Raw genomic sequence first — 11886 nt, forward strand, 5'->3', positions numbered from 1 at the left:
GGTCTCATCAGATGGGACCGCTTTATGACGGTTCTGAGGAATCCCTTGACGTCAGAGTTGCATGACAGGGCGAGGAGCGTGTGGGGAGTGAGATTTGACTGAGCCTACTTTGTGTGTGCACGTGAAAGACAGAGAGAGAGAGAGAGAGAGAGAGAGAGAGAGAGAGAGAGGAGGGGGGGCCTTATGGTGACTCAGCATAACATGGTCCGCTGGGCCTGTATGACCTCGTTCATCAAGCTGACACTCGGCTCTGTTTCTCCTCCTCTCTCCTGTGATTCACAAGGAGAACGCGAGAAGGAGAGAGGGAGAGAGGGCGAGCGTGATAGAGGGAGGAAGGGAAAGAGGGAGGCGTGAAGGAGGAGAGGGAGGGAGAAAGGAATAATGGCGCGTGAGGAGAAACAGCACCGCTAGCGATGAAGCGGGGAGGGAGGGAGGGAGAGACGTTAGGGGGGAGAAAAGAGAAAACACAAGTGACAGGCAGACATGTCGGGTAAATAACTGTGTGAGAGAGAGAACACAACCAGAGAACAGGGAGGTGAGATAGTGAAGGATAAACAGTGAAAAAATGAGAGAGAGAGAGAGAGAGAGAGAGAGAGAGAGAGAGAGAGAGAGAGAGAGCAGGACTGCGCCTCACCACAGTAACAGCCAGTAAACACAGCAACAGCGTGGACATCAATTCTCTTAACACGAGTGTGTTTAAAAGTCTGTGACATGAGTCAGCAATGAAAACTGCATCTCGTCCTTTGTGCTGTTAGGTTTAACACACTGCGTGCTTGTGCCGTGCTATTTTTACTAACTCGCCCGCTGTGACAAAGCCAATATGCTCTTAAATAGAAACCGTCATTAACTGTGCACTTCAAAACACAAAGCTGATGAATTTTATACGCTTAAAACTGGTGACAACAAACTTTGTGTCGTCTTAAGAGTTATTACCATTGACTTTTTGAAAGAGAACTTGTCTATTGAGCTATGTGACTCGGGGTACAGAGAGTCCTGGTGTGTTAATTTAAAGTCAATCAAATGATGGAGATGGAGATGAAGAAGTTTCCAAGTAATGAAGTTACATTGCATACTTAACACGAGCAAATAAGCTCTGAATGGATTTCAAATCAAAACACAGCGCGCCAAATAAATTATCTATTGAACCCGAGGCCATAGCCAAAATCTTTACAGGGGAATCAATTACACCCAAGGTAAGGACAAAACAGTATTAGAATAAATTACCGGTGAAGTGTTTGTTAGTTTTACAGCCGCGCCTGTGCCTTGTCCTCCAGGCCAAAGCGTGGATTTGGAAGTGACACATCTTACAGAGTGGCTGATGTAAGCACAAACATGTGGAGACCGCTGCCGGGAACCAAGCTAGCCGAGCCTGTTCTGTTCGTCAGCGTGTTTATCAGGGTGTAAAAAAAAAAAAAAGTGTTGCTCGCAGCTCTGGGTAACCAGGCTTCAAACTACACACTGACAAACTCCTTGTCTTCTTCTTATACAACCTTCTCAGCAACAGAGTGAATGTGTGTGTGTGTGTGTGTGTGTGTGTGTGTGTGTTGGGTGAGGGAACACCCTGAGCCCCTGGCAGGTGGTGGTGCTGAGGGTTGATAAAAAAAAAAATGGGCCTCCTGCTCCCCTCTTGCCCCCCCACTCCCCGCCCCCTGCACAGGAGCAGACAGCATACATAGCCTTGATAACAAGCGTGTCAAACACACACACACACACATATACAACTGAACCCTCTCACCCCACAGGATTTTCGAAGAATCATCAATGAAGTCCAGCAGGATCTGGACTTAAGTTTTGTTTTGAATACAACACACGGCACAGAAATGACACATTCTACAACATACTGTACACACAAATGTGACTTTGTTTTTTTTTTATTATTAAGTGGTTTAGTGCTCTGAACTGTATAGATGATAAGATTGGTCCCTTTTTGTCTTTTGTTCCGTGGTTTATTTCAATAGACACCAAGAAAGAACAAGTCAGGTAGCATTTTAAATACAAATTCTTTATTTTTTTTTTTTTGGTATGGCTTCTTTGAAGGGACTGTAAAAGACATTTTACTGAAAAAAAAAAAAAAAAAAAAAATCTACAGAGCATTTCTGATCCAACCAGTCAAGGAGCTACAAATGAGCATCTAGTTGCTGTGCACACAGGCAAATCCACAGTTATGCTGACAGGATAAAAAAACAAAATGAATAAGAAATCATGTCTGTGGATCTGCAGGTACGCCTCGGCAAGTTCAATGACTTCAGTGCCACAACTATAATCATGGTAACAAAAAAGCATTTTTTTTTTTAACTTAGTATCTCCTATAAATACCTAGACATAAATATCGTAAATGTACTTGATAACTGAAGACATCTTAAAATGCTGTACATGAATGTCCTTTTGAGAGCAATAGTTTGTGACAATCTTAGCTTCAACAGTTAGAAAAGAACAGAGAAAAGGATACACTGCTGTTTGAGCTCAGTGTCATCTACCTTCCAACATCGATACCCAGCGCTCCTGCTCCCCGCTGCCCACATACTGCATTATGATTATCTACATCCATCTAGAGTTATCAAGACCCAAGTGAGTCAGATTAATGGGTCTGACTGCTAGAAACAGTCAGACCGGTTATGGTGGACTCTCTACATTTGGTTCTGTGGGTGGCTGGGGTGGGGGGGGGGGGAGCGCTTGTAAAAACAGAGATTCGAAAAGAAGTTTTTATTAAGGCCTCTTTAATTTAAAAAAAAGGGTAGTCTTGACATCACAGTCTCAAAAAAAAATGTATAAAAAAACGGGAGCGACTCCCACAGTCTTATACTGAAATTTTTCCATTTTGTCCTTGTGTGAACTGAAACCTCCTGTCAGTGAAATCAGAGTGGCTGTCGTCCCCTCGTGTGGAGCCGGACGCCGGGGGTTTGTTCATGGGGCAGTCCTCTCCCTCGGTGTGGACGGGACCACGGATATGCCGGTAGGCTGTAGCTCGTGGCTCTCATGTCTCCCAAAATCACGACCCTGTTTTCACCCCCCTCCCCCACCTCTGTCTGTCCCCCAGTGTCCTAAAGCAGCAGTGCCCTTCATATCCATCCCCCCCCCGTCACTCTGGAGTTGGGGGAAAGGAGGGGTTACATGTCCCAGAAAGCTCTCCCAACATCGGTATGTACCATGGACATACATGACTTCCACTGATTGAGCCAAAACACATGATAACATTGATAATAATGGCTTACAAACAAACATTGACAATGACATTAATACAATAATAAAGGACAATAATAATAATAATAAAAAAAAAAAAAAAAATGAAGTCAGTTTCTGGAAGCCCTTGGAAGCGATCACATATTTTATGCCGTTTAGCTTCCCAACCTGAACCCTGACACAGTCCAAAAACCCCTCCCACCCCTCCGCCCTTCAACCAATGATGAAGGGGCTCATCCTGATGGTATAGTGCAATAGTCCCACCCTTTTTCCTGAAAGCCCCTGCTGACGACGGCGACAGCAGGGTCAACCCGTAGGGCATCACCCCATCCTGGGTCCAAAGCTCCACCTTCTCCACCACCGCCGCCTCCTCCTCTCCCCTCCCCTCCCTGCCCTCGCTCACTGCATACGGTCTGGCTGGACGTGCTGCTGCGGGGCGTAGTGCAGGAAGGCCGGGGCCGGGCCGGCGGCGGAGGGGAGGGTGGGGTGCACGGTGGCCGGGGCGGTGGCGCCGGCGGCCGGGCCGGCGCTGGCCGTGGGACTCGGGGCGTAGCTGTAGCCCAGGAAGCCGGCCGGGGAGGCGGCGTAAGGGTACTGCTGCTCGAAGGCCGCCTGGGCGTACTGGGTGTAGGCTGCGCTGTAGTCCAGGTACGGGCTGCTGTTGACGGAGGTGGAAACCTGACTGGGCAGGACCAGGCTGGGCTGGACAAAGGCCTGCGGGTAGAGATACTGCTGGGCCAACCTGGACACACACACACACACACACACACACACACACACAGAGAGAGAGACAGACAGACAGGGGATTTAGACACATGGGCTGCAGCGGCAGAACAAAGAGAAATCCCAAGGCCTGGCTTCTGTCGTTTACATTGTTCCCGCAGGGCTAGCGTGTCGGGAATATAAACTCTCTGTAGGTGTTCTGAACTTACCGTGTGGAGTTCTCACACTACCATCCACTGTTACTAAGACTAAATAATAGACAAGAGGCAGAGGTGGTTAGGAAGCAAAGGTGACTCAACCCTCTCTCTGTGTCAGTTAGAAAAACCTACAGAACCTGTTAGGTAGGGCCCCCAGAGAGAGAGAGAGGGGGGGGGGGGTGTAAATGATAGAGACAGCCGTTACTGGCAGGTTTTCAAGCTCAGGCACCAGCCGAGTGTTTTAACAGCTGCTGCTCTTCACTCGCTGAGAACACTCAAACACACACACACGCACGCACGCACACACAAAAAGGGAAGTGCCCCGAAAGGCAGCGGAGAAGTTGTAGACTCCTAGTTCCCATTTGGTGTGTAAATCTCACAGAGACTATCACAGGTGATGATGATGCTAACTGGTGTAGCCAGCAGTGACGAGGGAGCCGATCGGGGCTCGGTGCCAGGCTCTGCCGGGCCTCATGGGCGGGCTCCCAGATCGCTGATTAGAGCTGCGGGGTCTGGGGACTGTTCTCTCTCTCTCTCTCCTCCTGTCGTCGCTTTGCCACTCCATCCATGGAGAGGGAGGGGGTTGGAGGGGTCTATTTTTACTCAGGACTTGGAGTATGTCTCCTGAGTTTGTTGCTCTCTAGAGGGCTGAGGGAGGGATGGTGGTGGCAGAGAGGAAAGGACCCCGCTCCATATAAAGGGTGATGTAACGATGACTGTTTTGAGAGCCTTTACCCTTGATACTACAGCTGGGGGTGGGGAAACATCCACAGAGACACACACACACACCCCCAAGACAAAGACAAGATAGTCACAACAAATGTCACTTTGACTCACACTCTTCAGCTGCATCTCAGTACTGATAAAAAAAAGCTTCCTTACTTGGACTGTATTTAAATTTCAGTCTCGCTTTTTTTTCTTCTTCTCTCAGACCAGTGTCCAGGAGAAGAATAAGGATCATAATGAGTAATGAGAGGCAGCCATTAAGTCAACACAGCAAAAGATGGAAGCATGCACGGAAAGGGATATCATCACACATGGGCGCGCGCCCATGCACGCACACACACACACCAACCCACCCTCCCTCTCCAACTCCCCACCCACACTTTAACTTCACACAGGAACCACAGTCACCACAGCAAACCCCAAACCATGCCATAATAGGGAAAGAGTCACACCACAATCAGCATAACCTCTTCACTTCATATCACACACACACACGGGGAAAGATAAAAGGCACTCCAATCCATCACAGCACACCGCACTGCACTCTCAAGCCATTACTGGCACCTTGGAGAGGGGCTGGCTGCGGGGGAGCGGACATATTCTGTCACACCCTCCTCGGGACTAGTCCTGCACTGTGGGCATCTTCTCTTCCTTTGTCGGTACACTGGTCAGCTGGCAGCAGAGAATAACCATGACAGAGGGTTGGATAGGAGGACGGCAGTGATAACTGTTAGCAATGACATGGAGGGCCTATGGTATCAGTCAACACAGGGAGGGGATCAGGAACACGAAAAGCAGGGGAAAAGCAGTAAAAAAGTGATCTCGCTATTCAAAATGAATGAGAGTTGTGCATCCAAAAACCCTGAAATCCAGAAGGAAAATAACATCCATGATATGACATAACACACACAGCCAAATAGAGAGAACGGGGCTGATGACAGCTTTAGCGGAGTAACCTGCATAAATGACCTGTTTCTCAAGGCACACATTTCAAAGAATAGCAGTGTAGAGGCGAGTTAAAGAAGCCCTGTGTAGTTCGCGGAGACATCTGCCGAGCGAAGGGGAAGAGTGCTACTGGCAGTGCCCCGAGCATACAATGAGACTACACTGACATGTAACTAGTAAGCATAAGCAAATGAAGGCAACCCCCACCCACAAACGGCATCTACACTTTGCCCTCAGTGCTACCGAGCTACTAACAAAGAAGCATTCACTCTCACACACACACACACACACTCGCTTTCAAAGATGACCATACATTAGTGCTGTGGGGCATACATACCCTACATTCACTTACATGTATAATGAGCCTGCCTTCTCTATGGCCTTGGCATTATGTGTTGCCACAGGCGGTTTGCCTTGATCTAGGCTTAAAATCAAGTGACCTTGCAGAAGCAAAGTGCATAATGTAAATAATGTAAACCTAATGGCTGTTAAGGAGAGATCCAGTACTTCCATATTTCCTGGTGCGTGCCAAGAGATGGAGAGGTGGAGATTTTCTATCCATGTTTCCATCCATCTATCTAAGGAGAGAAAGAGGGAGAGGGGCGGGGAAGAGAACCAAGAAAAGGTGAGCAGAGTGGCAAGCTCTCTGGGCCATGGAGACAACAGGCTGCCAGTGGATTGCGGGACAGCGGCAGGGGAATGTGCAGGACGGCCAAAAGATCAGAGGTCAGCTGGTTTTGTGCTGACGGCCAGTGGAAGTGTGTTTGACACAGTGCCACTCTGGGGATGGCAGCCTGAGAGAGTGGACAGGCACACTAACCAGAACACATTTGATGCCGTTAACTACTACAAATAGAGGCTATAGGGCGCATTATCAATGAAACACGCAGCAGAGGTGGAATTGAAGACAACCTAATCTGAAGAGCCGAGGCTATATATCACACCGAGTAGCTAAATACTTCTAGGAGATAATAAAAATGCCCTTCAGCGCATGACTTCTCGCCGCAACACTAAGTGTGAAAACAGAGGACACCGACTGGGGTAGGGGAATAAAAAAATACAATACCCCTACAATAGTTGTGTAAGGGCTCAATGTTCCTTCTTTTCCCCCGCCATCGGCCTGGGTGTCGAACAATACAAGGATTGCGAATATTCTTTGAATGAAGGAGAGACAAAAAGGGGGTGCTTTGTTTGACACCTGTAGAGGTGTGTTTCCTAGCGAGCACATCGCCTCATTAAGCATTAGGCCTTTACAGAGTCCCAGCATACACCCCCAGACACCCTCCCCCTCCCCCTTAACCCCCACAGACTCCTCCGCCTCCTCCCGGTCTCACAGAGGTGTCAGTTTTCAGCGTCTCCATCTGACACCCCGGTAGGAACAGCGCCGTGATGGGAGAAACTTTAAAAAAAAAAAAACAAAAAAAAAACACTTCTTCTAACACTTCTCTTCTCCACAGCAAGCAGTAGAAAATGAATAAAAAAGGGGATAAATATGACATGGGAAAGGGGCAGCGCTGAGGAGAGAGTGGAAGAGGATGAATCTGCAAACGCATAGACACAACTCCCTCTCTCCTCTCCTCCCTATCAAAACAATGTCCCTGGCCTCAGTGACCCCCTCTAACCCTCGCAGTCCACAGCATCTGCTGACCACAGCTATGCTGACTCTCTCTCTCTGTCTCACACACACACACACAGAGCAGTCAGTCCAAACTGGGCACACCACCTCCACACACACAATGCTCCATCGCTGCTTAAAATCCCACTTTACGCGCTGTCCTCACACCACATGTTGTCAAGGGCTTTTGGGCGGGAGAAGGGCTGAAAGAAAGGCCACTTGTGTGCTCTGCATCTTAGGGAGGCCTGCGTCTGTCAACCGGCGTACAGAGAAACCTCAGAGGCGGGCAGACAGGTGCTCTGTGTGTCTCTCTCCCTCTCTGGGGCGGTGGTCATGGAGATTAAGAGGGTGTAAAAGGCTGTAATAAGAGCCAGCACCTGTCAGACACATGCCACCGAGCAGCGCAGCGCCGCACGCTTCAAACCCTTCGGGGCTCCGGCGCCATCCGCCGTTACTATGGTAGCAGAAGCGCGGACGTGGGAGGGACTTTCCAGTGGCCTCCTAAACTCCTGGAACATGACCGGACATGTCCCCGGCGGGTCTGGAGAGGACTGGACCCCTGGATTCATCACTCAGAGCTAGTCCTACAGAAGAGGATCTGACTGACCTCTGCTCATCGTCAGTCAAGGCATTTCCTCTGAGCCCTCTTTCACCTGCACATGCTCTGAACTCTTGTCTTAAAATTGTAATATTTGTCTCTTTTTTGTTGCTTTGTAAAGCACTTTGTGACAAACCTGTCGACTGGACTATGCATGGTATTTCAATCATGCAGACAGACCTGAGCAGAATATTTGGGCGCAGAATATGAATGGCTGTGAGCTGTAGCTTGAGGGATAACGTCTGAGACTTGCAGGGGGTCAGGAGTGTCCCTACTGCAGCGAAATGGTCATTAACTGCTCAGCAGACCATAGGGCCTAGACACTCCATCCAGGTTGTTTCTATAACACAGACATTTCTAGGGAGGCTTCTCAGTGACAGAGCCCACTCAGCCAGGTAAGAGAGTTAAGAGACTCCTGAAGTCAACAAGTGGAGTCACACATTCTCCCCTGGTACGCTCTGATATTAGTACAGATATGTTAACAATTTCCCCAACCCCTGTAACTCAAATATGCTAATAGAGGACTTGCATGCAGACACAGAAGCTGACATATACTTTCCAGAGGCCTTGTTTGTCAGAGAAATAGTAGCCTAGTGACTTTGGACAGGGGGTAATACAAGAGAACATAACGAGGGAGCGCCGACTCCCGCTCGCTTACCCATACTGCCTCTGGATGAGTGCTGGGTGAATGGGCTGCACTCCGATGGATATGCCTGGAAGACAGGAGGCCGGCTGTCAGACACACATTTGCATTTACAGAGGAGGACCAGAGAACAATGCACAGAGGGCATGGAGAGAGACAGAGGCAGGGCCTGTTTCAGACCCATTATTACCATAAGCAAATGGGACACATTTCCAAAAGCATATTAAGCAATAAAATAGTTCAAATTTTGCTCATAAAGATGTGGTTGTTCTCACCCGTGGTGTCCTCACCTGTCTGCATGCTACGAGGCTTGGCGCCCAGGTAGGCCAGGTTGACGTTGGCCTTCCTCCCGTCGATGATGGGGTTGGGGTCCTTGCAGGCCCTCTCCGCCGCTCCTCGGTCCGTCATTGTCACCTGGCGACAGAGTCACACTCATAAGCAATGTCTCAAAACGAGAACCCATTTCCTCTCATGTCATGTCACAGGGCCTGGCTGAGGAGGAAACCATGCTGTGGTCAGGGTGACCTCGACCCTCCAAGCAGAGAACAAATCAAACCAAGCCTGAACAAAAACAAACAAAAAAAACAAAAAAAAACTCTTGAAATGAAAACAGGCCCTTCTGGTCTGTCATCATAAAAAGAAAAAAAAAATTCCCCCTGCGGGCCTTCCACTGTTGAGATTCGTTTTCTCTGAAGAAAAAGGGGAAACTACAAACAAAGCACAATGATTAGCCATTGGGAACTGCCCACAACAGCAGTAGTCAGCTAGGCAGCCACTTGACAGCAGCTCAGCCATGGGCAGACCTGCTGAAATATGGATCTGGAAGAATAACAAGGAGCTTATCCAATTAGGGACAAGATATTAAGGAGATTGTTATTAGTCCACCCCTCCTCTCTCCCTCCTGGCATTAGACAAGCCCTTCTGCTTTGATTGCCCTGTTCTGCCAACTCAGAGAGTTCAGACACCTCCGTGTGGAACGGGCAGGCTGAATGTAGGCCACGTTTTGCATTGTTTTAGAAGACGTTTTAAAAAGCAGTGTGCCTCGTCACAGCGGAAGGCTCCGGAACAAAGCCCACTCCAGGGCCTGTGTTGTGAACACACAGGAAGGAACGAGGCTGTGTTTACACTGCGAAGAGCCTTACTGTGGGGGGTTCTACTAATCCACCTCTGGAGTGTGTTTAAAAAAAAAAAAAAAAGGTAAGCTTGGCTCTGGCACACCCCCCCATCCTCCCCTCCCCTCCCCTGCCAGCTACCTCTCCGACTGGAACGCTCAGCAACAGGATTAGCAGGTTGCCCCATCGGTGAGCAGGGGGAAAAAAGTGCCACTGGCTGTTTATTGCCTCGGCTGCACTGACTGCAAGGTGCTGAGCGCTTCAGTATGAGTATGTGTCTCTCTCGCGGGCCTGAAGGCAGCACCCACATGGCCCGAAGCCTGTTCAACCTGAAACACCAGACTCGCCGAGCAGCCGCTTGACACCGACTAAATTCACAGGACAGCTTTCCTTGGAGTTAGGGAGCTGATGTGTAAACATCAAGCGCAATTGTCCTACTATTCTGCGGTTAGAAGTAAACACGCACACATAACTTTCCATTCCATCTTTGGCCTGCCAGTAGCCTACTTTAGTGCTGATGCGTCTTTCCAAGGTTCTGGTAAATATTTGCATTTCTTGTGCTGCTTCTGTTCTTTGTGTCACAGAGAGAATGGCTGTCTTTATCTTCCTGGAACAGGATAAGTCACCAATTAATGGAGACTAATCAGACATCAAGCAGTTACTTGAAGGTCTTTCATCAATTAGACTGAAAGTAACCATAGTTGAAGATCAAGTTATGATCAATGTACTTTTCTAGACCTTTTAACCCTAACCCTCTTTCCCAGCCTTCACTGTGTGAGTTCAGGTAACAGACCAGTTTGTCTCAACCATCCGTTTATAATCAGTCTTTTCAAAGTTAACTATATTTTCCTGTGATGGCTCGGAAAGTCCTCAGACTCAAGAAAAGATGGAGTCAGAGGGAAACTGAACTGAACTTACGGGACTAGTAGAGAGCCAATTAGCTCATCTTGGAATGTGTTTCTCCACAGCCAAGATTTAGTGTAAATCATATGTTATGGCCGACTGCTCCAGTCCTTGACAATGGAGAGCAGGGTGTGCAAGGTCGACCTCCCCACCGCTCCAAAATCACCATATAAAGCAAGCAAGAACTGCAGACTGAACCCCCCACACGCGCGCACACACACACACACACACACACACACACACACACACACACACACACACACAGGGAGAGAGATAAGCCGGGCTGTTCAGGGGTGAGTCGGGGGACTACATTGGGGGTTTAGGGGGGACATCAGACATATGTTGAGATATAATCTTCTTAGTTACCCATCAACTCATGTGATCCCTCATCCTCATTAAGCTAAAATAACAGCCAGCGATGCAAAAAAGAAGAAGCTGTGCAGTAGTTCGTTTAAAGCTTGTGGAGTGAATTAATTTTTACATGTATCTGAATGATCACAGGGTGTTAGAGACTCAACTTTGGCATCTTAAGGTGTAGTATCTATAAAATAAAAAAAATAAAAAAACATTTTTGCCCCCTGTCGTCGAATGAATTCTTACAAACATACAATAAAAACACACTTTTAGAACGGGAATTGTCATTGAAACGTTCAATGACAATTCCCGTGATCTTAAATGTACCCGGCAAATAAATCGTGCAGGCTGGGTAAATAGGACTGTAATGTTCAAAGTTGTGAAAGAGAGCAAACACCGATACAATGTGTCAATCCCATGACAGACATTAGGGCATGACTTTGTCCTGTGCTACTTACAAAGCCGTATCCTCTGGATTTGCCGGTCTGTCTGTCCGTTATCACCACAGCCTCGTCTATGTCTCCAAAGGCCTCGAAATATTTTCTCAAGGAGGCATCGTTCGTGTGGTAAGGCAACCCACCCACAAAAATCTTGGTAAAAGTAGTGTCTTTTTGAATTGCTGTGGGATGCATGACTTCCAGGGCTCCGTTCATGAACTGATGCAGAAGCATTGGTCAGCCGGAGACACAAGACCAATAATAGACTAAAAATGAATTAAGCGCTTAAGAACTTCCCGGCATCAATAAGGCAAACACAATATCGCAGTACAATGTCTAGTGTAGTTTTCCTCTCGCGGCCACAAAGTTGTGGCAACCTGATGACATCTATGATTCACACCGCCTCAACTCCAGCCGCCGCGTCCAAACTGGTTGCTTGTTTGCCGCTGTGGG

At 48.2% G+C, this 11886-nt stretch overlaps 1 protein-coding gene across 2 annotated transcripts; it reads right to left on the reverse strand.

Moving 5' to 3' along the window:
- Nucleotides 1-1983: 1983 nt before the first annotated feature.
- On the reverse strand, nt 1984-11869 carry LOC139926946 (RNA-binding protein 38-like). 2 transcript variants are annotated; one of them, XM_071918815.2, is made up of 4 exons: nt 11455-11869; nt 8918-9041; nt 8643-8697; nt 1984-3922 (listed from the first exon to the last, which is right to left on the reverse strand). In XM_071918815.2, the coding sequence occupies exons 1-4, from the start codon at nt 11665-11667 to the stop codon at nt 3580-3582; spliced, it is 735 nt and encodes a 244-aa protein (XP_071774916.1). In that variant the 5' UTR covers nt 11668-11869; the 3' UTR covers nt 1984-3579. The 2 variants fall into 2 exon arrangements, with proteins under 2 accessions (XP_071774916.1, XP_071774915.1); XM_071918814.2 differs by having other exon boundaries at nt 8903-9041.
- Nucleotides 11870-11886: the final 17 nt, after the last annotated feature.

The sequence above is a fragment of the Centroberyx gerrardi genome, chromosome 5 (assembly GCF_048128805.1).
Source record: "Centroberyx gerrardi isolate f3 chromosome 5, fCenGer3.hap1.cur.20231027, whole genome shotgun sequence".
NCBI lineage: Eukaryota > Metazoa > Chordata > Actinopteri > Beryciformes > Berycidae > Centroberyx > Centroberyx gerrardi.